The following is a 27,964-nucleotide window of genomic DNA, read 5'->3' as shown; positions in this document are numbered from 1 at the left end:
GCATTATTTTTCCAGTAATCATGATGCTGATATTTGGGGAACACAATGGCTTTGTCTATCATAAATTCTTTTTATGAAGATGGTAAACTGGAGGACAGGGTTAAGAGGAAACAGAAACATCTCTCCATCCTATCACCTACTGGACAGTAGTTCATGCTGTCTATGTGGAGTGCTGATGCTATCTGATGGTAAGATATGTCAATGGTGACACTGTTTTCTTAAACATATACATAAATGCAGACATAGTGACCTTATTCACTGCAAACTTATACTCTGGAGCACCCTGAGACTTTTATCAAAGGCTAGAAAGACCATTCAGTCTCGGTCTTGTCGTCAGGACTGCATTAGTCAAAACATGATTTACACCCTTCGTGTGTTTTGAATTTTCTCTCCCTTCTTTGTCATAGTGTTCTTGCCCACACAGTTTTATTTAGTGAGCAGGCCTGTATCTAACCACATACACTCTCCTTCCCATTCTAAAATGGAAGGACTTTTAAGCAAGTCACAGAATACCTTAGATTTACACATCTTAACAGTTACAGCTAAGTGCAGTGGGGAAAAAGATTTTCTTTATATCTAGTATGAACCTCTCCTGTTTTAACTTATGCAAACTGCCTCTCATCCTCCTGCTACGTATCACTGTGAAGAGCCTGACTCCCTCTTGTTGATAAGCTCCTCATCGGTATGGGATGGCTGCACTTACAGCTACCCAGTAAAGCCTCTGCACACTGGAAAACTCCTCCTGAAGGAAAACCAAAGGAGCATCTCACCCAAATTACTCTCCTGCCCAAAGAAATCAACTGATACAGTGTTGCATGGACATCTGTCATTAATAGGGAAGAATTTGTGGAACTATAAATTGTAAAATGCCATTTTTCCAAAACAAGTAATGCCTGCAATCATTTAAGTCTTTGTAAAAAACTCTGAACTTTCCTTCTTTTCTCAAAGAGAAAGACAGTATCTGGTATTGGTGTATAATTCATTAAAACCATTGTAATATTCATATAAATTACCCAAAATAAGTGAAGGAATTGTATTTCCTCTGTTGTTAAACTTCAAATTACCTTTTGACTCATTGCTTGGAAAAGATCCTAAGCTGGCAACAGCAGAGACAGAAGCTTATGGTTTATTCTCAGAAGAGATATCACAGAGCAGCTGCTCAGACTGTCCCCGGCAAGGATTGTGTGGCCATTTGACAGTTCATTTCTTACAACCATTCCATCTGTGGATACAGGCTAGCTTTATGTTTGGAAATAGGAACTGTCCACAAAGACACACGTTGAGAACTTCAGTTCATTGCACGTGCTCCTTCCCTGATGACATCAGGCACTGCTGAATGAGGTTAGTAACCGTATCCAATCATTTCTCATCTAAGTTGGGTTTGAAGTCATGTCTTTTAGTAAAAAACTGACTTACTTCTCTTGTACCCAGCTTAGGCTGGTAGTAAAATAATTTAAAAAAAAAAAAAAAGAAGGAAACAACATAGAAAAATAACTTTTCCACATTTTAAAGTGGGGGAGTTGACAAAATGATTTTGTTGTTCTTCTTTTTTTTCAAGAATAGGCATAAATCTCCTAAGACTTGGCATGTCACATCTTATTTGTGATATACTCATTTGATGTCTCACACAAAATGAATATTTATAACAATAACTCGACTACTGAAAAAGAAAACCAGCATATGAATTAAGTGCATAGTAATTTACTAGTCAGTTTGCTGTTTGTTGAAATTAACCCTTCAAAATGCAGGTTTTTTTGTGACAGGGATAAAGGTAATTTATTTACCTGCATAGCTTGTTCCTTTAAACACTGCATTCTTCACTTCTGTATCAAGAGACTGATATGATAATTTTTTTCTACTCACTAGAAGAAGCTGTCAAATGAAGGAAATTTTCAGTCTTTCCTGAGAAAATGGTATATTCTCAAACCAACAAGTACTGCTGTCCAAGACATCAACAAGCAGCAAAATAAAAACATTTTTTTATAGAAAACAAAAAGACAATTTCTGATCTAACATGCAAATTAGCACTCAAATAGGCTTTTTTCTCTTGTTGACAAGGAGCAAAGTAGTCCTTTAGACAACCTGTCCTCTACAAGTCTTATGATTGTTCTATAGCTCCTTTGTCCATAAGCCATATCTGTTCATCTCATCTAATTTAAGATCCCTACAAGACAAAAATTGTAGTCTAAGTTAGTTACCTCATGCACCCTTTATAATCAATAGAGGAAAATAGCCACATCCAAAAGGTGATTTATTTTAACTATTTCAACCTCTGATTGATTGCCCTTTGTAACTGCCTCGTTCTAGCATAATTATTAAACCTATGCATGTTTTTGATAGCCAGTATGCAGAGAAGGGAGCACAGGGTCTTCATTTTCCTCTGAGAGTCATTAAGATAATTTATGCCTTACCTGCTCAGTGAAACCTTAAACTGACATTTCTGCATTATTAACTTTTTCTAATGTCCTTGACAAGTTGTCTCACCAATGATCCGCATCCCTGAATGTTTCATCTTCTAGTTTCACGAGAAAGTGCTGACCTGAATTACTTATGTCCAAAACAGAGGTTTCTGCTTTGGCTTCTGTGAATCTCATTCTTACATGCCAGCTTTCCTCTTGGCTTTCCATGGGAACCTGGGGCCTGACTTAACTCTAGCATTCAGTGTCACAGTGACCTGTTTCTGCAGCCTTTTCTGCATGAGAGCTACGAAAGCAAATTGGACCTTTATAACCAGTACACACACTGTTCTCTCAATTACCTCTACTCAGCTTAAGATCTTATTAGACACCCTTCAACAGATGTTCATACACTGAAAAATGCATAGCAACCAAGCTGCCAAAAAGGGTTAATGGAAAGTATTTTAAATACACACACTAGTGCTTTTCAAATTAAGTTAATTTAGGAAGAAGGCCCATAAACATGGAATATATGATCTGTATCTCTACAAAATGTTTCTAACAAATACAAAAATTTGTTTGTGGTCTTTTTTTTTTTCAATTTAGAAAAACCAAATGGTATTAAGTTCTTTCTAAGACTGCTATTCAGGCACAAACAGACATCTCTCCTTCCCTCTATTTCCATTCCTGTCCTCACTTACCACCTATGACTTCACCGGAAAATCTCTGACGTTGCCTGGCTGTAACAGCTCTGTCCCTTTCTGTTTATGGGTTTTCAACCTTCTGTGTCACGTCTCTGATAAGGACGGAGTGTTTGAGGGAATGATGGCCATTAATTAGGGATTAAATCCTTCCCCAGTGAGAAGCGAGTGTTAGAGAAGAGTATTTTTTTTTGTGCAAAGTATTAGCTCAGTTCTTCACAACATTAAACCAAAGAAACAGGACAAGTAATCCTCTAAGAAAAGAGTATGAGGACAAAAGGTGGGTTACACTTCTCACCCTCTGTCTTTGACTACTGTATCACGTTCTACACAGACTGTGACTATATTTAACATATTTTTTTAATTGATTAGTATCACATATTCACTTCAGTATTTTGCTGTAAGAACCAAATTTACTGAACTTGCAGGTGAAAGAACCCTAAATATATAGGGTTATTTATTTAGAGACTATCTATAGCAGTAAGAGCTCGATACAGGAAAACTCTTCAAATCCTCTTCCTCTCTCTCGGGATGAGTACCCCATGAGCTGCCATGCTGCGGAAATGTAGTGTTGTGTGCAGGAACTAATAATCCTTATGGAAAGTATGAGGCATCTCTGATGTGTGTGCAGCATTACAGCTACCCTGTCATCCTCTTAGCAGTTTCACTGACATCACTGCTGAAGTGAAGCTTAAGGACGCAGTCTTCTGCCCACAGTCTAATTCTCTTCTTTACTCTGCTATAAAGTTCACAGCTTTTTCTGAATTGCTTCTCTGCCTTTTGTTTTTCCACCAGAATTGACGAGGATGTTCCACAACACTGACAGTCTGGCTGTTCAAAGGTACATTTTGCTTCCTGGAAACACTGAATATCCTGCCTTTGGAAAGGGAAGAATTACTTGTTACTCAGCCTAAGTGAGGCAAAGCAGCAAGAATTACCTTTGACTGAGTGCACTCGTTGTACCTATAGACCTACTGAAATGTGTCTGCCTTGTTGGGTTTTCACCCACTGTGCCTAACAGCTTTCTGATCAGGAATAACACAATGTTTTTATCTTTACAACATTTCCAGAGGTATTGCCAATGCTTTCGTTACCTTCAATAGCCATGTCCTCTCTTCACTTTTTCAAATATAACTATGATGTGTTAAAAAACAGAAGAGAAAATGCTGGCAGTATAAAACAGTGCTTATGCTGCTACGCTAATGGATCCAAAAGGAACAAGGGATTCTCAGTGAAAACAAACTGAGTTTCTGGAGCGTTAAATACTGCTATATTATCATTCACTATCACTGCCATCATTGCTTTGGCACCTCAGCATAACTATGATGCCAATTTTTTTTTTTTTAAATTGCATATTATTAATCAATCTTTGCAGAGAAAATCCTTGGCAATTCCTTCACATCTATCAGCATTGCCTGAGGAGGGGATACTGCATACCTTGAAAAGAAGAGCTGGATGATGGGCATATGTTAAAGAAACAAGAAACCTCCAGAGAGAGGCCAGCTAGCAAGTATACATTTATTTTTCATTCAGAGCTACTATTGTCTTTCCATCACAATTTTGGCCTGTTTCCTCATTAAACACCTCATTCACATGCTAAAATTTGCAGTAAATGTTTTTGTGTGTAAAATTATGCCAGATTATGTAAGAGGCACCAAAGGCATCTGTACCTCAGAGCCAGTTTTCATTAATCAAGAAAGCAAATAAACAGAGTGCATGTGCACATAATACATAGTGATACAGCCTGAATTTTAAATGATTTGGGATTACTCTTATTATTGATATTCATAATGTGACAACTTCTGGATCCATAATCAGGCAGTAACCTCCACTATGGTAAGTATGTGATGAGATGGAATTAAAATTATAATGGTGATATTAGGATGAAATTCAAGCTTGCCCTATAGTTACAGCTGTGGTATAGCTGGGTACCTGGGCTGACCCAGCACACTGAGTCATTAATGTCCAAGGTTGGCCCAGGAACTCCTCAGTGAGATGAGGTGATGGGCTGAACCACTGGCCAGCTTCCCAGCAAAGCAGCTGATCAACAGTTACAGGAGTTCTCCAAGTGGGAATTGTGGACAGTTTGGGAGATTTTCCCATGTAGCTCCTGCTGCGCACACACCAGTTAAGATACGCTATTTGTATACTTAAGATGTGTTCATTAATTCCCTGAGAGGAGAACCTGTCAGTCTCAGGCATCTCCCCAGGCAGCTCCTGCTGCTGAACTGACCAAACTGCACGCAAATCATTTAAATCATCAGTAGAAACCGTTCTGTGTGCAGAAATGATCACACAGGACAGGCTTTTGTGCATAGCTAAGACAGAGGATGTTTTGTACGTACTGTAAGATAACCAGAAACAATGGACCCACAGGCCAGCTGGCTTGTAAGAATCCAGCAACACGAAAGTTTAGGGAGTCTTGTCCGATACAGCTGAAGATGCTGCTGCAAGGATGGCTGCGACAGAGACTCCCATCGCCACCTGCACAGCGACTGGTTGTTCTCTTGGAGAGATCTGACTCCCCATGTGAGCTTTATTGAGGGTCGTTGTTTTTTTTAACATACACATACACACTGTGCCTATGCAAGAAGTATAAAGCGAAATAAAATGATTCAGCACCTTGTTTTGGTACTGTTGATAAGGAAGAGAGGGGGAGGGAGAAAGGGAGAGCAGAAGAAGGGGAGGGAGGGAAGAAACAAAGAGATGAAAAAGAAACCAGCCAGGCAACCAATCAACCATGGCATCTAGATGAATATCCCAAAATCTTGTAGTGAGGTAGCTGTGGTGGTATAACAGTATATATTGTTTAATCTACCAATATTTTAAGCAACTTTCGCTGTATAATAGATTTCTAAGTCTGTTCCTGGTTAGTAGTCATTGTCTGGTTAATAAACAAGGATACGTGCTATTAGATTGCAGATAATGTTTAATCAAAATTGGAATTTTTAAAAAAGTGAATAAAAAACATATGTGTGGCTCTGGGATAGGCCATTTGGAAGGCTGAAGGTTAAGCACAAAGCACGGCACATTTAAAGAGCTTCTGCGTACTTTAATCCTTCAGACACTGAGAGGCAGGGAGGAAGGTAGGTACAAAGTCAAGGCGTTATGGTACTTTAGTGGTGTATAAGGAGTGAAAAATAGAATTTCTTCTGGTTCAGGTCCTCTCTCTTGGTACCCTATTCCACCTCTGGCTCTTTTCTGTTCAATTTGCATTTAAGCCTTTGCATATTTGTAGGGAAATCTATATGTACATCATATAGAAGTATGTCTGCGCATGTCTCCAAGGGTGTATCCGGACTAAAAACCAGAAGTATGACTGCAGCCTGTAGACACATAGCCAAGCTTCTTACTCCAGTTAGAATCTAAGTACAATATAGCACAGCTACAGCAGCAAGCAATCGCAGTGAGGGCTATGAAAACTTAGCAGGATCCTGAGTGAATATTTGATCCTGTCTGATTTCATGTGTGCAGGGCATTAGTAAATGAGAAGTCAACATCAACACCTTGGTTTTCCAGTCATCGCTTACAAAGCATTTACCCCGATGCACGGTAGGTTGCCGTGGTTGCCAGCACAAGAGCTAGTGGAGAATTTGGAACAGGCATTTTACATTGCACGAGGGTAAGGAACTTTACAGAAGTGAGCAGGCCTTCGGCAACATTAAATCATGAGCTATACACAGTTGTGTGGTTGTAATTCCACTCCTTCTTGAGTAAGAGAGCAACTTGGATCACAGCATTACTCATCACCCCGCAGGGCAGAGATCTCCACTAGGATGTCAAGGGGCTGCCACGGACTGCGAGGACCCGGCGCAGTGGGGGCTGACACGACAGTGGACCCGGTGGCTTCTTTCAGACTGTGCTGGGTGGGTGGGGGGGTCTTTCTGTAGCCTGAAATCATCAGTGGGTGTTACGCCGACTAGCAAGAAAATACCTCATAAAATATACAGAACATTCATTTAACACCCTAAATATGAGGTGGATACTGGGGGTGGAAGTGATGAAGATTTTACTGCCAGAAACCCTGTGAAAACAATATTTAGCAATTCAAGTAAGTTCGTGCCACTTTCTACTTAATGCTCAAGGGAACACCAGCGCTGGGAGTCGGTAATTACTTCTGCACGGAAACAGAGTTTGACACACACTATTAGAATTTTTTAAGCGAGTTAAAAGAAAGTCTGACGGTTCCACGACAAAACCGCTTACAGCATGTACCTCTGAAAGAAGACAAACAGCATATTAAACCCCCTTTGAGTTCCTTATCAGTATTAGATGTGAGAAAGAGTGCAATTCCGAAAGCTCAGACAGACCTTACCTGCGCTAGATCTTGTAAGGGGCAGCCTTTTACAATTTGATACATGGAAACAGCACACTGTGCTCCTGCTCACAGTCCGGGAGGTGACTGAATCTAACCTTTGCCACTTTCATCTCCTTTGCAAGCAGACTCAGACTTACACGGGCATTTGTGTTAGCATTAGGGAAAAGAGGATACATCTGAAGTCCTGTGATAAATGTCTCTATGTGAAGATATCACAGAAAAATGGGATCTGATGGTTCTGCTACCCCCCTCTGTAGAACAGTTCCAGTAGAGAAAGAATAAAATTATTGTTTCTGTACATGTTGAACAACTACGCAAGCCTATTTTATAGAAACTTCTCATACAGATAATATAGTTACATAAAAAGTAACAGCAAACCAGACTGCTCATATGTATAACACAACAGATTTTCCCTCTGTTTTTAATGTCTGTATAGCTTATATATCTTGAACAGATGTTGTGACCTTTTTTCCGCACTGCTGCTTTCTGTTATCACCAACTAGCAAGATTTAAAATGACCACTGAATTTCCTGCTGCATATGACACAGGAACTATTTTTAATACTGCAAATGTTTTGCATGATTCATGCTAATCAAATTAATTATCACATCTCACAGAGGGTTCTTTTTTTTACCTGAAACTGTGTGATCCTTTGGGTCTCTCAGTAGTTTGAGCCTTGCATGAGGGAAAATGTACTGCAGGGGCTTCCCATTTATCTGAGGAACACAAATATACATGTCATAAAAAGATAAAACCACATCAATTGTATTAACTGTAGACAGCTGAAACAGAAACAAACAAACAAACTTATTTCATCCAGGGAAATATCACAACTTCACAGTTCAAACACTCCCCTAAGTTTCAAAACATTTGTCAGACTGCAAAATCCTTCTGCAGGGGAATGAATATTTGCTTGCATAAAGCCAGATTCATTTTGAATATGGCTTTAGTTTAGATTCTTATTTCCTAATGACTAGGAGGTGGTCACTGTCTTCTGTAGCTTCTCATAACATTAATCCTTTGTCCAAGCAATGTTCAAGAGAAGAATGAAATTAAATATAGTTCCTGTAATTGGTATAAAATCCTGCTCATACAGACCTAAACAAAATGGTGGTTGAATGTGTAAACAGCCACAAGTTACTGCTTTAGTTTCAGCAAAACCACATCTTCCAATGTACTTCTTGTCATCAAATTTCAAAAGCCTTTTGAAAGACCCAACCTAAAACTTGTAGGACTACGTTGTATATGAAAGTGTGCAACACTCACTTGGGCAGATGCTGGAAAGCGTCCAAGCAGAAAGAAGCGCATCTCTACGACACGCACTGAAGGGCCAGGTTTCCAGCTGGGACGATCCCACCTGCCCCACGGAACGGGCACAGGAGCGGCCACGCAGCAGGGACTAACCCACTTGCCGGGGACGAGCGCCGCGAGCCCACCCCAAAATGCCTTTGCAGGAAGCGTGTGCGTTGCGACACTCGCACAGCTCACACCTACCACCCGCCCTCTTTGCCTGCAGTTCTGGTCTTTTGGAAGGAAAGCAGAATCCATCACCTCTCTGCCACGGTGGTGCTGAGCCTAAGCGCCGCACCCGGACTGAGAGGAGAGAGCGTGAGTGACCGCTCCAGGCTGAGCGGCAATGGGCTGCGACCGGGGGGAGGCAGATTCAAGGAGCCAACGGGACAATATCAATCAGCATGGATATGCAGCAGTCTACCAGCAGCCTGCTGCCAAAAGTTTATTACTATTATTTATATTTAAGTAGCATTTAAAGGGATTAAGCTCCTCCTGAACTAAGCACTTCAAACCCAGTTTCTGCCCTGGAGAGTTTATGATGTTAATGGATAGCACACATAAACGATGGGAGAGGAAGCAGAGAAGTCAAGGGACTGGCTTAGTTCAATCCCACAGTGAGCAGAGGAGTTTGTACATCTTTTGTCATAATTAAGTTTCTTATCCAGTGGATGACATTGCATCTAGAAGGCTGAAATCCTCCCGTAACACACCGAGAGTAGTATTGACTGTAATTAATCTCGGACAAAAAGGACGTCACGGATTTGGTAGTGGACAAGTACTCCAGAATAAATCAGAACTTGAGATCAGGCAGACTTTAGGACTTATCACGGAATTTTTGCCAGGACATAGGGTCTAAAACTACCAGAAGTGTGTAAAGTGCCATGAGACTTCCACACTTATATATGGATAGGGACATTGCTATATTTTTAATGACGTTATCAGAAATTCAGCAAGTGTAATTTAACAGTAAAAATAGCATCTTTGCCACATGTAGCTTACATAACATTGTAAAAAATCTGAAATAATGCATCTAATTTTACTTTTGATTAAATAAAAAAGAATACAAAATAATGCAATTCAAAAGAAGCAGTATGAATACATTTGAAGAGTTCCTTAGCTGGGATCCAGTTTGGTTGGAGCAATTCAATTTAACTGAGGAACACTGCAGCTCATAAACTTAAATTCACTTTTTTTTTTAATTGCCCTATCTTATCTTCCTTTACCAAGATTGCTTTTTTGAGTAAATAATCCAAGAATATCCAATGCCATATTGTACATGATTTGCTGACAAATATATCAGAAAATATAGACCGTCTCCTACTTTAGTCTATTACTTCCTCATTATTTTCACTTCCAGAATTTTATGATAAGTATAAATCTTGGTGATTCATATAGTTATGAATAAAAGCATTAAAATTTATTAGCATTCAGGGTAGCACATTATTTTTTTATTGTTGGTGGGAGTCAGTACTTAAACTGAACATGTCATTAGGCATTTACCTTCAGAACAGTATTTGCCTGAAAGTGGCAGAATAAATAGGAAAAAACAGTGGTATATCTGAACACTTGTAGAACACAAATTGTTTTGTGTTTCCAAGTGTTCACATTGAACTTTCACTAAAGGTGACTTCCCTTCACCTGAATATATGCCAGGGAGTCCTTCTAACTGACTTCCCCCAGTGAAGATACAGAGGGACCCCACTGAAGTCGCACAACCATGACAGTGTAAATCTCAGCTACGGCACAGCAAGGGCAGTCCCTCCACCGCAAGGCTGCAGGAACGGAGGACGTGTAAGTCCCAAAACTCAGATTTAGGTCACAGGGCAAAAGGTGACTTGATCCCATTTATTTGCTACAAACCTCACATATTCCTGCCATCTGTCTTTGCCATGAAGATCCTTTCCTCACCTTTCTGGGAGCATTCAGTACACTCAAGTAACAATTCTTCCAGTTCAGCACTGGCAATGCCATGCTCTTCTCATCACAGACACGTTTGGACTCTCCAGTGTATCTTCCCTCCTATTATGCTCTTTGAGCTGACATGGGACTCAGGTCACAGTTTTCTACAAATTACTCAGCAGGCCCTTGGGGGTTGCATCCCAGTCAGTAAAATGAAAACTGGACTATAAAGTGCTTCCTCCAGGAATTTAAGCTCCTGTATTATTAGTCAGCTCAAAGCCCCTCCAAAAAATGGAACGAATAGTGAATAAATATGATGAGGTTTTCTAACACTGTTACAGAAAATCAGTTTAAATATACACTTTATTTTCCTTCTGTTGTCTTTACAAGTTTTGTCTGATAAAGAAACTCTATGGAATATTCATATAAGGGAATTTTATAAGGTTAAGAGGACAATTAAGAAGAATAAATGTCTTCAGTACTGTATTTAAGTTTAAGAAATAAAATGCATCAAGGGTATTTTAGTATTCCAGGCAAAGCCCATAGCAACACCTATAACGTATTAACTGGTCTTTGGATCAGGTCATCAAAGCCATGGCAATTTCTGGTTTTAAATGGTGTTGCACCTCCCCTTCCACCAGTATCTTGGACAGGGCCTGATAAGGTGAATCTTAGCAGCTACCCCTGGCTGTAGTCCTTTAGGAAATAGATTCTTCAAGGGAAATTTTACCTGAGTTAGGTATCCAGGAACAAGGTGGTGGATGTTCGAGGTGATGGGTTAGACAGTATCTATCCTAATTTCTGAATACCACAGGTACTTCCATGAGCGCACAAGGCCTGTGAAAGCTGGCACCAAGAATTTCCACAGCTAAGGTAATCCTGCCCCGCTACATCTCCTCTGTGCAGGGCACAAATGCCGAGTTCTCTTAGAAATCCTAAAGGTGGAAAGTTCTCTCTACTGATAGATCCCTGATGATGGAGATATTTTGCAAAGGAAGTATTGAAAAAAATCTTAACAAATACAAACTTCCTGCTCATTAATAAATTGCAAAGTGAGCTGCCTTTGCTTCTGCAATTAGGTCAGTACAGGACTCTTGACTTTTGATTTAGAAGTCATTCTGGCATGCAGTGAGAACAACATTTCTGGGTGACTAAAAAATGAGAAACTGCCTGCTAAAGTCTATCTTGAATTACAGTGAAGGGGTGGCTAATAATTCACTCATTAGATTAGATGTTTTAATTTAAATTTGGAAATGTCCTGTTTCTCATTGTACTTCCAGAGAATCTGAATCACAAAATGCCTTTCCCCCTCCAAGCTTCAAACACAGAAAGCAGTTTACTGCAAATCAAAATGCAAACTCCTTGCTAGTTGGAAAACAATCAAAACTAAGCATGATGGACTTAAAGAATGTGGGAAAAAGTTGCAGGTAGCCTTCTGGATCTCTGCCACAAACAGTATTTTCTCATTTTAACCCCACTGCTCACCTTATGACCCGTTTTTTCATAATTTTTAAATATTCAAGTGCCCCTAAAAAGGTGTGACTTAAATTTCAGGGGAATGGTACAGACCCATGAACTGAGAGAAGCAAACACTTCTTGAGGGCCTTTAGAAATAGGGGATTAACATTCAAAAGGTTGCATGTCTACAGCCCTTGCCTTCTTTTTGCAATTAGAAAACTGTTGCCAAAGTGAACTGATGACAATACACTGGTATTATGATGAGTTTGGGATGTTATTACTCATTTTGGACTTAAAAAGACCTACCTATGATCACTGGAAGTTCTGTATTTAAAACCCCTCATTGATAAGCTACTTCACTGTCCCTCTCCTTGTCATGATCTCTTACTCCCTTGGCACCTCCTTCTACAATTACTTCCCAACCTGTTTGAAACTGCCAGTTTAGTTCAGGATATACAAATAATTTTCACAGAAAATAATAACAAAAAAAGCCTTGATGGCTGGACATTTAAAGAAGTTGCTGGTCAACTGGCAGCGACTAAGCAAACTGTTGAGGTCAACAGGGGTCGGTGAGAAATCTGCAATATTGTATTGATTATGTTTAAACCATGTTTACCCTCCTCAGGTAAGCAGTTCAGAATCACTATACTGGGAAACAGCTATTAAGATACTACACTGCACTGCAATTTAATGTGATTTAAGAATACTATGTAGCACCACAGAAGTTGCTATAGAAACAAATATATTTTAATATTAATAATACAGTATGTGAGCTTAATCTGCCAGGTTATAAGAAATCCATGGAAACGTGGAAGTTCAGGGTTGTCACTCCGTTGCATTCCTGCTTCAAAAGCACAGGGTTGTGCTTTATTTATTACCTTTAATTGTATAAGCTCTGTGGGACATAATCAAGCAGTTCTGATTTCATCTAGTATGGAAATTGATGTTTCACACATGTGAAATAAAATCTTCTGGAATACAAATATTGCAGTGGTCAGTAAAATATTCAAATTTTTTACAAAGGAGAAAATACAAACAGTAAATTTACAGCCAATAAGTGTATTTGGAAACATTGACTGATATATTACAAGCAGATTAGTGCTACCGATACAAATACTTTTGTGGCTGGTTTGTACTCAGTATGGGATATTAAAGGAGTTGCAATGGCTTAATTACTATGTTAACTAGGAAACTGTCCTCCTAACTGATTTCAGGAAAGCCTCTGCAACAAAGAAAGCTCTGGGTGAAGGTAGACCTATTCAGATGCTCAGGATGAAGAATGATTGCCATTTTTGGTTCCAGAGTACACTATGCTTGGACACTACAGCTCTCTGTGCAGAACTGAGTTGTGGATACAGGAGACAGACGGCATGAGACAACGAATTCAGTAATTTTTTTTTGTTACAGAAGAGACAGGGCTGAAAAAGCCTTTAGGGAGTGTTTACTTTGCCTCAGCATACTCATTGGCCTGAAAATTGTTTATTTTTCTGGATAGCTTTAAAATATGAATGCTAAAACATAGAGATGTTAATACTGATTTACTTGCTTCTATTGCTAAGTGTTTTACTTTCAGAATTCAATATGGCACTAATGCAGCTTTTTTTAAAAGCTTTGACCCTTTTTATCTTATCTTAATTTCTGGATGTGTCTGAGTATAATTTTTTTTAAAGTTATCATCTCAAACAAATGTTCCCAGAAGATACTTAACATACACAAGCTCCGAGTAACATTTTGACAAGGTAGATGGTGAAGAATTGGTGAGAACTGGCATTTCTCCCTTCTGCAGACACATTGGTATTATTTTGTACCAATGGGTGAATGTCAGTAGCTAACCTGGATGGAAACATGAAGGTGGAACTGTTGTAAAGCTTCTCCTTCCACATCACTTTTCTTCTGCAGAAGCTTTACAAGGCACCACACAGTATCATTTAGAACATGTTCACTCTCCAATTTCCATCCCAGATTTTACAAAACCTTAAAAAATGCCTTTGGCAAGATTATAAACGTGGTATCTCTATTTCCGTAATAACATGGGGATATCACAACAGCTTCAGGAAGAAAAAAAAAAAAAATTCCATCTGTAAATAATCCAGGAAAACAAGAACTCTCAGGCCCTTTAACCCTCCTCCCAAAAATTTTTGATCAAAGTCTTTCAACCGGTCCTAGTGTAATGTTATTTATACGAGAGCAAAAACAAAGATCAGACCTTTGTGAGTAGTAACTTGCCTTGGAACTGTTTCCAAGGACAAAAGCTCTGGAGTTCTAAAAGTTAAATACATCTTACTGACCACCTCCATATCACAGAGCTCAGGATAACAGTAACCCTTTTAGACAAACCTGATTTTCAAGGCAAATTTTTAATTTTACCTTGTGACGCTGCAGTGGTCAAATACAATTATGTATGCTCAGAATAATGCATGTTTCTCATGAGGATTAAAGTGCTCACACAGGCAGTTTTTTTATCTATTGCCAGTGATATTAAGAGCTGTGAAGACTCTAAAACATTCTTTATCCTGCAATAAGGTTGGTTCATATTGTGAGTTATTTGAATAGAATCCTGTAAGACTTGTATCTTGTAAAACCCTCTTTCTTAACAAGAAATGGGTAGGCTCAGTACAACCTAGGCTGTGTAAATCTCAATATATGCTAAGCTAGGGATAGGAAAAGAGGGAAAAATTAAAATAAATTGACAGCTTGTATTGTAAGATACTTGAATGCTTACTTCATAAAATCTACATCCTTACTTCATAAAACCTATATTCCATTGTCAAATGTCAGTGAAAATGCTCACCAGCAAAAAAGTTTTGAAGGCTGCATGACAGTAGGATATTCCTGTTTGTATGTTATCTGAGGAATTAACATGAGCAATATAATCTATTAAGTAAGTACCACAAACGGGCCATGCAATACCTTCTCTTGCATCCATTGCATCTCATGGAAAACAAGAGTATAACCGTAATCAGTCAGTAAAAATGATAACTCAGACAGTCAAGTGAAGACCTTAAAGATTTGAAATATATAAACTTCATTAATACAAAGAGGATATATGATGGTATACTAAGGTGAACTGGATTTCAAAGTCGGCAAGCTTGAAAAGCAGAATGTGGTATTTTTCTTTCTTGCTATAATAAATGAAACATTCTAATTATTAGATAGATAAAGTCTTGCTGATTTATTCAGTAATTGACCACAGACTGTTGGGATTATACTGACCAACTGAAAGTGGGAACAAGCGTCAACAGGACAAAGCAACTCTTTGCCTTAAACTACTAAAAGAAGGGGCTTGAATTTGGATGCGGTAAAGCTGATAAGGTAAAATGGGACTAACTGTTTTCTTTTTTTATTTCTTTTTTTTTTAAAGTAATACCTAATGTATAGATAGTACTCATTAGAAGATTAACTCCTTTCAGGTATGTTTCAAAAATCAAAAGACAACCTGCAAAATTAATACTAAATTGCAGACAAATGTTACTCATTTCATGATGAAGTACTGTTAAATACAAGTTCAACAGCACTTCAGCTGAATGTAGCTGGAATTTGATTAATCCTGTAGTCCCTACACTATTGGACAGTATGATTAAATTGTCAAACATTTATAGAACTAAAGGCACGGCTTACTTGACAGCTTACTTGATCTTGGTGTTGACTTGGTGGTCGAGAGTGGGACAACTTCTCTGGCAGCCTTCTGTCGAGGGCATGTCCATTCTCCAAACGAGACTCCCTGGGCTTGTCAAACCAATCTGTTTCTTCCCGACGGAGATGATAGGCTTTGAAAACCAAGGACAGGTCAAATGTTCTGATCCAGTGCTGGGCAAAGGGCAATAATGTGCATTGTGCATAGCAAACATGCATAGTGGTTACTAACTGGCCATGCAGCTAAAGCAAAGTTACAGGCGAGACTTGAGACATTGAACTCAGGCATAATATAGCTGTAAGTGATATAGCAAAGTGAGAAGGTTCTGTCTATGTCAAACCTATGGATATTAGATACCAGAGGAAACCCTTTGCCGAGTGCTATAGCCATTTCCTTCCTTCTGGCAGCTCAGAAATACGCTGCAGATTTCACGCATTTCTAAAATGTTTGATGAAAAAAGAATAGTCAAATTAGCTACTTTGCAGTAGGCTAAGGAATAAAAACCAAAAAACCCAACCCCCCAAAAACAACCCTCAAAACCCAACGTCCATTAATTCCCAAGCTTCTGAACTGAATATTGTTCAAAATATTTTAGAAATAAACTAGAACTATTTATAAGAAAATTGTGACTCCTTTATGAAATCAGTATAATCCCAAATCAAAGAAGATATGAAGCAATCTATACTCTTTGTAATTCTAAGCAGAAATATTGCAGGTGTTCTCATTTTGAATTCCATCCCCCGATTTTGCAGTTTGAAACTTTGTGTGTGGAAAGTTAGCCAGAATGTTCTTTCTGCAATAATTTTATAAGACTACTGTTCTTATATTTGCAACAGTTTTAAACCTCTATAAAATCCATTATGTTAGACACCCCTTTGGGATCAAATAACACCATTTCATTAAAATCAGTTTTGCAAATACACATATTTATGCCTACTGACTATTGGGTCAACCGACATACGTTCCACTCCATTGGGACCAGAATCAGCTCCAATGTGTTTAATAATATTTCCCCTATACAACATAGAGATTTTCATTTACATTGCCCATCAGTGTAAACCAAACAATGTGCAGCTAATTAGAATGTAATGAAAGTTTGAACTTTATGCTTTAATAAGCAAGATAAATTTGGAATTCAAAGAACAACAATATTTGTTTCAGCAAAACCACCAGAAATTGCAAACCTTAAATAAGGTCAGTTGTTGCTATAGTAACAAGAGTGAATGCAATTGTTCCATGACACAGAAGAGAATTTAAAATGAAAAATAGTAGTGTGCATAATCTTCTCTATTTAGTTGTTAAAGTAAACATAATCTAGTTGGTTTAACAAAAAATTGGAAAAATGTTTAATGGGAGAAAAATAAAAGTTATATTTTTTCATTACTGTTTTATTAAATTTCTCCCAAACCAGGAGTAATATATATATGCATGATTTTTGAAAAATAATATTTTGTATGTGGTAAACAAATCCTATATTACATTAGGCCTTTGGACAATTCTTAATCTTGGTTCAGATATTATGCAGTCTCTTCCTTCCTAACTGTGCACAAATATAATCTAATATGAAATGGTTTGAAAATATTATTTAGATCAGCATATATGAATTAAATAGAAACATTATTAAAGGCTGATGCTTGTCTGGCTAGTGATTAGTTATTGATTAATTGCTCTCAATAGACCATTATGATCTAATACACAAATCCTTTATGCTTTACACATTTATGCCAATTGACTAGCGCCTGCACATAGCAGGCTGGTTCATAACTCATCCTGACAGAAGTTCTTACTGAAGCTTACATGAAGAACCTAATGCATTTTTCTGATCCCAGATACTAATGCTGACTTTCACAATCTGTGTCATAAGCTGAGCAGAAGAAAGAGTGATTTTTTTTTTTTCTCCTGTCTCAGCTGAAATAACTTTTGCTGGATTTCTTCTTTTGAAAAGCTAGCACATATGTAGAATCCCATACTGCAGTTCAGACCAGCCTACTTTTTTATCAAACTGTGATGAATGTGTGTATTTTACATGAAATTTTAAAAGTGATGTATGTATGCGTATATATAGGCACACACACGCGACACTCACATGTACATACACGCGCAATTGGTTTGGGCTTGATTAGTTGGGATTTGTTTCGTCTGAAAACCTGAGAACATCCAAGATGAATCACTGACAGTCTTAGAGGATACATGCTTTTTTCTAAGACTAACAATACGCAGCCAGATGGTTCCACCTGTAAAAAAACTCCTGCTGGAGTCAATAAGGTCCCATGCTGTTAATTGTGCACACAGTTTAACAAGGTGAGATTGAACTTCAGACTCTGGAGTCCAAGAAACTTGATCACATAACTAATACTGATCACTCTAAATCCCACAGATGAAAAATTACAAGGGGTCAGCTGTGCCGATGTCTTGATGTCTTGATATTTCGATTTTAAACTTCTAAACTCTATGGTAAAATAAACAAATTAGCATATAAAAGAAAAAAAATCCTTTAGGTGAGAAAAGGTACATTTTTTATCTTCTTAGCTGACCAGCAGGGACTATTTACATTCCTAAAATTGAGTAGTAGCTTCAGCATCCTTGAAAATTAGTATCTTCAACATACTTAATAGTTTGTGGAAACTGTGGCAGCTGTGGGGTTAATAAAGAGCTATTTGCTGGATCAGAGCTTTCATGGTACTCAGAACCCTGAGAAAATACCAGGTGTTTCAAAAGCTCAAAACACTATTTATTTTCAATGGGAACCTCTGGATGTTGTGCTCTTTTGACACTAAAGCCATTTTTTTAACCTGTTTGAAGTTTGGAATCCTAGTGTAGGTACTACTTATGTGCTGAAGCATGGTTTTAAGATTTGTTACAGTATGTAGGTGTACTTAGTGAAAAACAGGTTTGGCCTCAAAGTCCTATTTGTGTTCTTTTCTGGTATTTGTTATGGAATGTGACTTACAAAAACTGAACAGAAAGTCAAGCACATCTCTCAATTTGAACTGAAGGAAAACAATTTAAATGTAAAACCTTGACTTACATTCATTTTTAAAAGTCTCTAAAGATGAAAATTCAAGCTTTAGCACGAGAAGAGTTTTCCTAAGATAGTGCTTAAGACTGATTTAATGAAATCTCATCAATACCATGCAGCAGTTGTTTAAAAAAAAGAAAAAGCAAAGAAAACTGTTAAAAGGCTGGATGCAACACGCCAGAATAGCTGTCCACTGTCAGGGCACTACAGAGAAAAGTACAGTCCAGGGAGAAGGGTGGCCATAACTTTCTGAAGAACTGTAATTGCTTCTTTGGAATACTTTTTATCTTACATCCAAATTACATGAATTATTTTCAATGCAAGTTACTTGCTATTAGCATATTTGAAAATAATGTCATAAAGTGTTTTGATTTCCCAAAACTTTACAAAAAATCGTGCAAAAAATAAGCTATTTGTGAAGAAACAAATGCTTGATAGAAATTAGAAAAAATATTGCTGAAAAAGGAAGCCCTGGTATTCAGGGACATATCATAATAAGGAACATGTGAATTGAGTTAGAATACTTCTGAAAGAGTATAACTAATCAGAGACTAATTGAAAAACAAAACATGCTCAACTTAAAATGTAACATGTATGCCTTGTACAAATATATAACAGAAACTTAATGCACTGTAGTGCAGAAATAATTCCCTATGACCTGTTTATATGAGGTAGAATAGCACCAAATAGGCTTTTTTTGGTCCAGTTTGGTTCTCCTTGGTTTTCCTGTGTCTTTCACAATGTGACCCTAGAATGACCCTTAAAAATCATAAGTCCAGTTGAGACAAGATAACATCTACTTATTTAAGAAGAATGATATAAGTTACAACTTGGGGAGTTCCTCTCAACTGCCTTCTGATTTAATTATAGGACTCTGTGCTAAGAATTTAAGAACAGTGAAAACTAAACTTCTTAAACTTCTGATAAAAATAAAAAAAGCTGATGATCCTGAACCTCTCCTGGAACACAGACTTCATGAGGGGGTTGTAAATATCTAAGAAATATGAAGAGGAACTTACAGAACAAAACCCTTCAATATATTGTAGTATCAGGAGGCAAATAGATTCAATTTTCTAATGCTTATGAAAGATTCAGCGTATGTAAAAAAGCAATAATGCAATGATGAACACTGAGGTTAATATAAACCTGAAAAATAAACCATACTACTTCATAATCATGCAAATGTGTCTTTTGAGACAATCATTGCCATTTACAAACAATATAGCGCATGCAAAGTCTCTTTTATTGTGCAGTAAATACACATAAGAAAAAGTTAAGGGAGCGCATACAATTTTGAACATATTAATTTCATTTTCTTTCAAACTGTCTTTATGATTTTTAAACAATTTAGAATATATTAAGTCTGAACTGACTCAAACAAAACTGATACATAATTTGCAATTATTTAGTACTCAACATCAGCTTTAACATTCTGCTGTACTTATTCAGAAGAAACATTTTTAATTGCACCATTTATAATACATCAGAACGGTTCCTTTCATGAACCTAAGTGAGATAAACTCTTGTGGTTATTTGGCAGACATATTGTATGGGGTGCATATAAAACCAGCTATGCTGCATAATCCATCAATAGAAGTAAAATACTTTATGCAAGTTTATTGAAGGATGAGATTGTCTTGCACCATCCAAATGACAAATTATCTTACATCATCACAATTCTGAGTGCACATGACAGGATGCTTTCAACAAACCGTATGTAGAACGTTATTTTGCTATCACGTTAACCTCTATATGGTTCTAACATACAATATGTACTTAATGAACATACTATTTCTATATTAATGCAGATCTAAAGTGGTGCATCGGGAGATGGAATTATCAGTTCTTGAATTCTATCATGAAATTTCATGCAAATAAAATTACTAGAGTTTTTTAGAGATTTGGGAGATTATTTCCAAATCCCAATAAAAACTATTGCAAGTAAGTTCAATGATTCACAGTCACTGGAGAAGGCTCCACATAAAGACTGATGGTAGGGTCTGTATTGTACATGGAATATTCTACAAAATATCATTAGAAAAGAAGACATCAACAAGTGAAAAGGAAAATGCGCAAGCAAACCAAAAGGAAAGCAAATCAACAACAATATAGTGAGCATGCTAGAGTAGCTTAACACCATCCAGAAACTGCTGTTAAGGTAAAATAAAAATATCAAATAAACCAAAACAAATCAAACCCCAAAAATGTAGATACACAGAAGATGCACCAAGGAACAGAAAAAAGAACAAGTCTTTGAAGTATAACAAAAATTAGACACATGCATAGAAATGAGGATTTGTGTTGTGATAGTAAGATACCAGTCTGAGGCCTAATTTACCTTCACTGTCTGACATGGCATGCTGGAAGTCATCCATGATGAAGGCTATATCTCGATCATAGCCTCGAGTCCGTGACTCCTCCCTCATATGTTGCTGGACCTCAGGTAATGAATGGCTTGATCCGAACTGGTCCCTGGTATCTGCGGATATTGGTGGCAAGGGTCCAGCTGCCGCTCTTGCCATTCCCATTGGCTGGCCAACGGGACTTAGTGGGCTCTCTTCCTCTGAGTTCTGCGCTACTATTGGGATCCTTCCCCTGCTTTGGCTAATAGGTAGACTGGTGGGTTTAGTTCTTCCAGAAGGTGCTGCATGGCTAAAGGAAACATCTAAGGGTTCAGCTTCTTGGGCTTTCAGTCTTAAAGAAGAACTGGAAGAATCCCTTTTCAATGACAAATCAAGCCCATAAACTGAGGAGGGTCTAGATGAGGGTCTAGATCTACTACCACTGCTATAAGACTTGTCTGCTTCATCTTGTAATGTGGATCTCATTGTTGGACCTAGTGCAGTCCCAAGGCCTGCTCCAATGGATGAAGTCAGTGGTGGCCCCATGTACTTCTGTTGGTCAGTGATGTTTTTTCTAAGGCCAAAAGTGATATCATCCTGAAGAAGCCTTGCCCTAGTTGTAATTCCCCCAAGTGTTGAAGTGCTAGAAGTCATATAGCTTGAATAGTCAGGCTCAAGGTCTCTGCTTTCTTGGATAGGTGAAAACTTTGTTAGCTTGGGGTCTATCAAAGCTTTCTTGTGTTTTGACTGCTTCTGGTAAAGGAGGGCTGCTGGGAGCTGCTTAGCAGCCTGTTTCTCAAGAGTAAGCCTACCTATGCTATATTTCTCAGATTTTGGAAAATGCCTGTAGCTGCCCTCCTGGTGGTAATACTGTGACAGGCCAGCCAGATGATCAAGACTTTCTGCACCTCTACGGAACTCTTGTTTTATCTGGTGTTTCAGAAGTTTGAGCTCATAAGGGTCCTCCATTGGGTCTTCATCAGCTTTAACATAGGAATGTAACCTAGAAGAAGTCTGCAGTGGTGCTAGGAAGTCTGACACTTCTTGTGCTCTCCTGGCCTCAGTTGTGCGAAGCAGTCTATCTGTTTTGGTCAGATCTTTCTCATGGAGGCTAAAACTGGAACCAAGTGCTCCTGTTCCTTTAGTAAGTTCTCCTATATCATCGATCAGCACATAATTTCGGGGTGTGTGGTGGTGGTCTATATCTGCATAGAATGAATCTGCAGATATGCTTGATATAGGGCTGCTTGCTATGCTGTTTCTCTCATCTAGTCCTATCCTTAAGTCCAAGGTAGAGTATTTACTGCCCAGCTGGGAAACTGCGTAATTATTGTCAGTTGAAACTGGTGCTATCATGAGAGGCTGATTGCGAATTACATCATAGTTTGTTGTTATCTTAGGCTCCAAATATAATGTGGTTTGTCTTGGCTTTGGCTGTATCACCATCATCTGTGATGGGAGTTGATATGATGGCTGTTGAGATGGTGGAGGTTGAGCCTGTGGAGTAAAGGACATAGTAGCTCCTGTTTGGAAAGCTGTCTGGGTCTGATAGGGTGAAACTTGCTGGTGATACAAAGGCTGCTGTTGTTGGTAATGTGATTGCTGTGTGAACTGAGTTGGTGCTTGAGTTGGCAGGGCAGGAGATGAATACTGATATTGAGCATATGGGCTTGTAGCAGGGGCAAACTGTGTTTCTGTCTGGGTTTGTGGTGGCATAAACTGGTTAAATTCTGTCTGGGGTGCAGTACGTGGTCTTTCCAAGCCATGCTGAGTTTCTATTCTGGTTGACCTGGTATTATTAACTTCACTGTCTGACATATAATCACGTTCTTCTGCTACTCCTTGGAGATAGGCACGCTCTCTCTTTTCTCTTTCTTTTAGTAAGGCTTCTTTCCTCCTATTAATGCCCATTTCCAAGTATCTCAGTTTGGCATCAATTTCTTTTTCCTCCTCATCTAGCTCTGCTTGCTTCTTCCTAAGCTTGGCTGATTCACGTTCGACCAGATCCAATTCCCTGTCTATATCCTGAAGAATTTTGGCTCTGGCCATAGTGTTGGTCCTACAAATCCTTCTGCGTGAAACTGATCCCACAGAAGTATATGGCGACTGAGTCCCTGCTGTTGCTTCCTCTGGTGGTGGGTTGGGCAGAGTCCTCTTCACCTTCTTTTGAGTGCCTGATGGAGTTATGCTTGAAGAACCTTTTGTCTGCAATAGAAGAGACATGACTGAATCACTATTCTGGAGGCTTGATTGCAAATGAATCACAAGCTGTTTAAATTTTTTTCATGGTATGGCTTTATGTCTTAACCACATACTTTCTCTAATGGAGAGGAACGCTTGAGGTATCTGTGAATAAGCAGCAGAAAACAGCATGAAAAAATGCCGTCAGTCTGCTAAAGGTCAGGAAGATAAGCGATATAATGCAAAATAACGGTGACACTCACTAGGACTTAGTTTAGCCCAAGATTAAAAAATCTACTTTACATTCTTGAAATTGAATTGACTGTAATTTAAAAGTTTTTAATTTTATTTCCATATGCTTATACATAAACATATATAGTGCATATGTGTGTGGGAGGGGAATATATATAGACCTATGCACCTTTCTTTTATATAACATTTAATAGAAAAATTATAATTATAAATGTACATATATACGTATATGAACATTTATATATTCATATATAAATATATGTATAATATGTACAATTGAATAGAAGTCTCTGAGGCAAACACTGAACACATACTAAGCAGCTCTAAGTTGCACTGAAATCCAGACACCAAAGCAGGACTTTCTGGTGCCAACACATTTGGTACAACAGGTAGGTCTTAGTCGATCTCGTAATTTTTGCCTCACCTCTGCTGCTACATATATATTTTCAGGGAAGATTCTTGTGCTTTACAAAAGTGGTATGCGCTTTCTTCAGTTCATTGAAGACTTTCTTAAATGAAATTTGTTCTGGATGCAAAGGTATAGTTTAAAACTTAAAAAAAGTTAAGCAGTATAAAAATATAGGAATCTAGTTCAGTCCAGATGTCCAGATTTCCCCACAGTTAATGGCAGAAGGGTGATTCATCCTGATCTAGGAGAATTACCTACCTTTGGCTGATGAGTCATTTTTTGGAGGTGCCTATCTCTATTCATCAACTAGGAAAGTAGGCGATGCAATTGGTTAGATGCAATCTAAATTGTACCCTAAATTACTAGAGGTTTTGAAAACTTCTTTTTAGTTTTGAAGTAAATTTAGGCTCCCACACAATGTAGATACATTAAGAAGTGGGACTTGAATGATTTTGAAATTGTATCCTATCTCCCCAATAGCTTCTTACAAATGTTGCCTTAGTAAAGAAAAAGGGATTGATCTATACACATACACTAAAAATAATCACCTCAGCCATTACAGAGTGAAGCCATATTAATAGCAAAATATGGTAACACTTTAGCACAGTTTAATAAGGGAAGTAAAAAGAATATTAACAACTTGACTCTTCTGCTTCTGCAGGCAAGGACAGCACTTTAGCAAGAATTAACTGTTACTAATTAAAAATGGAATTTCTTCGGAAATAAATGATACTTCACTCAGATAAGAAGTCAACAAGAATAATTTTAATTAGGAGTTTATAAATCACTATTTTCTCTGTTTATTCTAATATGTTGTCAACAAATTGTAAAAGTTTTTATTTAAAAAGTGTTGACAACACTATTTTGCTGCTCCTCTGTTACCTAACCTTAGCAAATCACAATAATCAACACATCATTTGTCATGGATCCTTAAAGAAACATTCACTACCTTTTCAAGTGCCATTTAAGCTCTTTTCATCCTCTTAATCTAAATTCCATCAACTTTTGCATGTTTCAGATTTCAATAAATGCAATTTAATTTTGTTTTCAGCTTCCTGTGGCCGTTTCCCAAACCCATGTTGTGCCAACAAATCAAAGAAACTAATATTCTCTTGCTCAGTGTGTACTTATAATCAAAGACAAATTAATCATCTACAGTAGGTCTAGTTGGCTCTTAATTTATATTGTAAATTCAGTGCAATACCACTGTTATTTCCCCCTCCCAAACTTAAACAGCAATCACAGATGGTGAAGCAGTCACAGATGGTCACTGGTATTGGTGAAGAGCTATTAATAACACATTCATTAAAAGGTCTTTAATACTTTATGGAATTTTTATTTTCAGATGACAGTTAAGTTGCTGATGAATAAATCCCAGCATCAGCTTATAATGCATTTTATAACCCCCCCGTATTGTTTTTATATCTTTGTCTACATCTAAAGAAACTCAGACTAATAGACACTACAGGAAGATATACCACTTGCTTTTGAAAAAGTGTTGATAACCTCTAGTTCTCAGCTGCTAGTCTCACAAAAGGCAAGTCTTAATTATTTTTACTTGATATTTATACTGGGATAAGAAAAAAATAAATGTATTTTAGTATTGTGATAAAATGTGTGGGGTTTTATTTTCTTCCTGGATATTCTCATCATCAGCTATGTCAGCATGTTACCTGTGAACTGCATTAGTAGATTGAAGGGAAGTTCAACTGCGGTATTTTGGCAGATAATTTTAGAGTAGTTGTTAAATTTAGTTTTTGCATTTCCTTTGAATTTGTTAACTAGCAAGGAAAAAAAGACAAGCTAGAGCTAATCTTCACTAAATTCTAATCTCATTATCACAAAGAATTGGGAGTGGAAAGGAGTAATTGTGCTGTCTAGCCCTATCCCTGTATTTTTGGTCCCTGTAACACATTTATGTTATGCTCATTTTAGGTTTAAAGTATCCAAAAGGAAGATGGGCAGAACTCTTCATGAAACTACTCTGGAGCCAAGTAAACCTATCAAATACAGGCAGGTATTCTTAGGCCTGACAGTTACTGGTTAAAGGTTAGGTTAGATGTCAGACAGATGACCTTGGCAAGCTCTCTGATTGAATAAGCCATGAAGTCGTCTACCATATTTTATCACATTTTCCATGTTCTTCATTCTAACCCATTTGCTTCTAGCTATCTACTATCACCCTCAATAATTTTTAAAAATCATTCTGTTTAGCAAGTGATCATTCCAAATGCTGATTGTAAATCTTAAGAACTAGAAGTAAATTATTCTGCTTCTCGTTTCACCATTGACAACCTTATAAATGTTATTACTGTATTGCTGACCCTTGTATATGGAGAGAATTTCACACTAATCTCGGACACCCCTTCAGGATGGACACAATGGCAATCAGATCTGCTTCTGAGGCAAAGCTGACCTTGCTAAAATAAGTTCAAAGCTTGAGATAAAACTATAGATACGTTCTCCCCAACACTACAGATTAAAGAACTCAGGAAGAAACAATCTTCCCCCTCCCCCACCAATTTTTAAGCTTAACAATGTTTTCATAATAAAGATGGGAGAAGAATGCACTCCTGAGTCTGTGGTTCAATGACAAGATAACATCACAGTGAGGAACTCAAAACACTGAGCTGAAGGTTTCGTGCAAACACATTTAGCAAACCCTTCCTTTTCTGCCTTGCCAATACACCTTAGTCTTGATGTGCTTTATCTCCTGAGTTTTAATTTTTAGAGGTCATCTGGACAAAGGCTTGCGAACGCTGTTAAATTGTGTGGTGACTTTGGAGTAATTCCTTTGAGATGACCATCCTATTCCTTGAGAATCTTTGTGAAAATTCTTTTTTCTACCTATTTTTGTCTTCTCCAATTTGATGGCATTGCTGACAAGGCCAGCAAGACTATGAACCACTACAAGAATCAGTCAAGCACTAGGAAATACTCACACGTTCCACTGCTTTTATCTGTTTTAAAGAGATAGTTTCCTTTGGGGGACTGAATGGCTCAGGAGATTTATGATTAATTTCTACCTCTAAACAGTGTGTTTGTTTCTAGTTACTCAATTTTTCTGCTCCTCTTCTCAACTTAATTTGTTTGAATATGATATGGTGCTGTTCTTGCATCCTCCTCTCGCTCTAGTCATCTAGCCATACTTGGATATTAGCTTCATTTGCTCAAAGAACTGAGCTTTCACTCTTGGACATACAACTCTTATATACTTCTTGCATATTTTGGATTTTACTACGAAATATGTAAGCCTCATTATTTATTGTTCTTTTAACATTTTCTGTGATCACAACACAAATAAACTTAAACTTCTTCTGTCCTCTTTAGAACTGACAAAATAGACCCATATTTATATATATTTTTTGGTATAAGTAGGGACAAATCCTGCAAATAATGCATAAATGCATATGCACAAACCAATGATAATTGTGATGACAACATCCTTACTAGAGTTTGCCACCACTAGATTGTCTATATAATAGACACAGTGATGTCAGACTACCTACAGTCTGTGATGCTATGAAAAAGCAAAGGTGAAGTGGGTCGGTCATAGCTGAAGCCACCCCTCTGCCACAATCCTCTGAAGACTCAACAGCATGGTGATAAGCCTGTTCTACACTCTAGAGGAACAAAACCTTACCCTCTGCAGGGTAAGGTTTCCTGAAGCATCTGATGTTGACTTGCAACAGACTTGAAATGTCAGCAGAAGGTTGGCTGTACCCTGATCACCAGAAAAACAATGCAAATAATAGTTTTTGTCTTCAAACATGGACTATGCAGTCAATAAGCTTGCTCAGCAATCTCATGACTAGCATCAATTCGAGAGCTGCACGCTGATGTGTTAAATGAAACTACTGGGAATAAATTGCATCTAGAAAAGATGTCAAGCAGTGGAGGGACAGAAACTACTCTCCCATTCAGAAAAGAGGTCACTTTAGGTGGTGATCAGTGCAGGTTACTAAGGCAGCAATGGGGTAGAAGGTGAAGCCAGTGCTATAGCTCTCTCTGTTCCAGCTCTCCCATCTGGGATTTTTCATGCATCAGAAAATTCCCCAAATG

General features: G+C 37.9%; 1 protein-coding gene across 8 annotated transcripts in view; it reads right to left on the bottom strand.

The window, feature by feature from the left end:
• The window catches only part of PCLO (piccolo presynaptic cytomatrix protein), a 384,880-nt gene that overhangs the window by 132,850 nt on the left and 224,066 nt on the right, over window positions 1-27,964 (bottom strand). For 7 of the 8 annotated variants that reach the window (XM_069801695.1, XM_069801688.1, XM_069801689.1 and 4 more), the window contains exons 7-9: window positions 21,057-23,265; window positions 15,684-15,832; window positions 8,050-8,131 (exon numbers count right to left, since the gene is read on the bottom strand). In XM_069801695.1, coding sequence (XP_069657796.1) covers window positions 8,050-8,131; window positions 15,684-15,832; window positions 21,057-23,265 — 2,440 coding nt within the window. The remainder of the gene's footprint in view (window positions 1-8,049; window positions 8,132-15,683; window positions 15,833-21,056; window positions 23,266-27,964) is intronic. The other variant, XM_069801690.1, reaches the window with a different exon arrangement.

This window comes from Haliaeetus albicilla, chromosome 14, assembly GCF_947461875.1.
Source record: "Haliaeetus albicilla chromosome 14, bHalAlb1.1, whole genome shotgun sequence".
Taxonomy (NCBI): Eukaryota; Metazoa; Chordata; class Aves; order Accipitriformes; family Accipitridae; genus Haliaeetus; species Haliaeetus albicilla.
The sequence above is the reverse complement of the archived record's forward strand: the minus strand, read 5'-3'. Positions and strand labels throughout refer to the sequence as shown.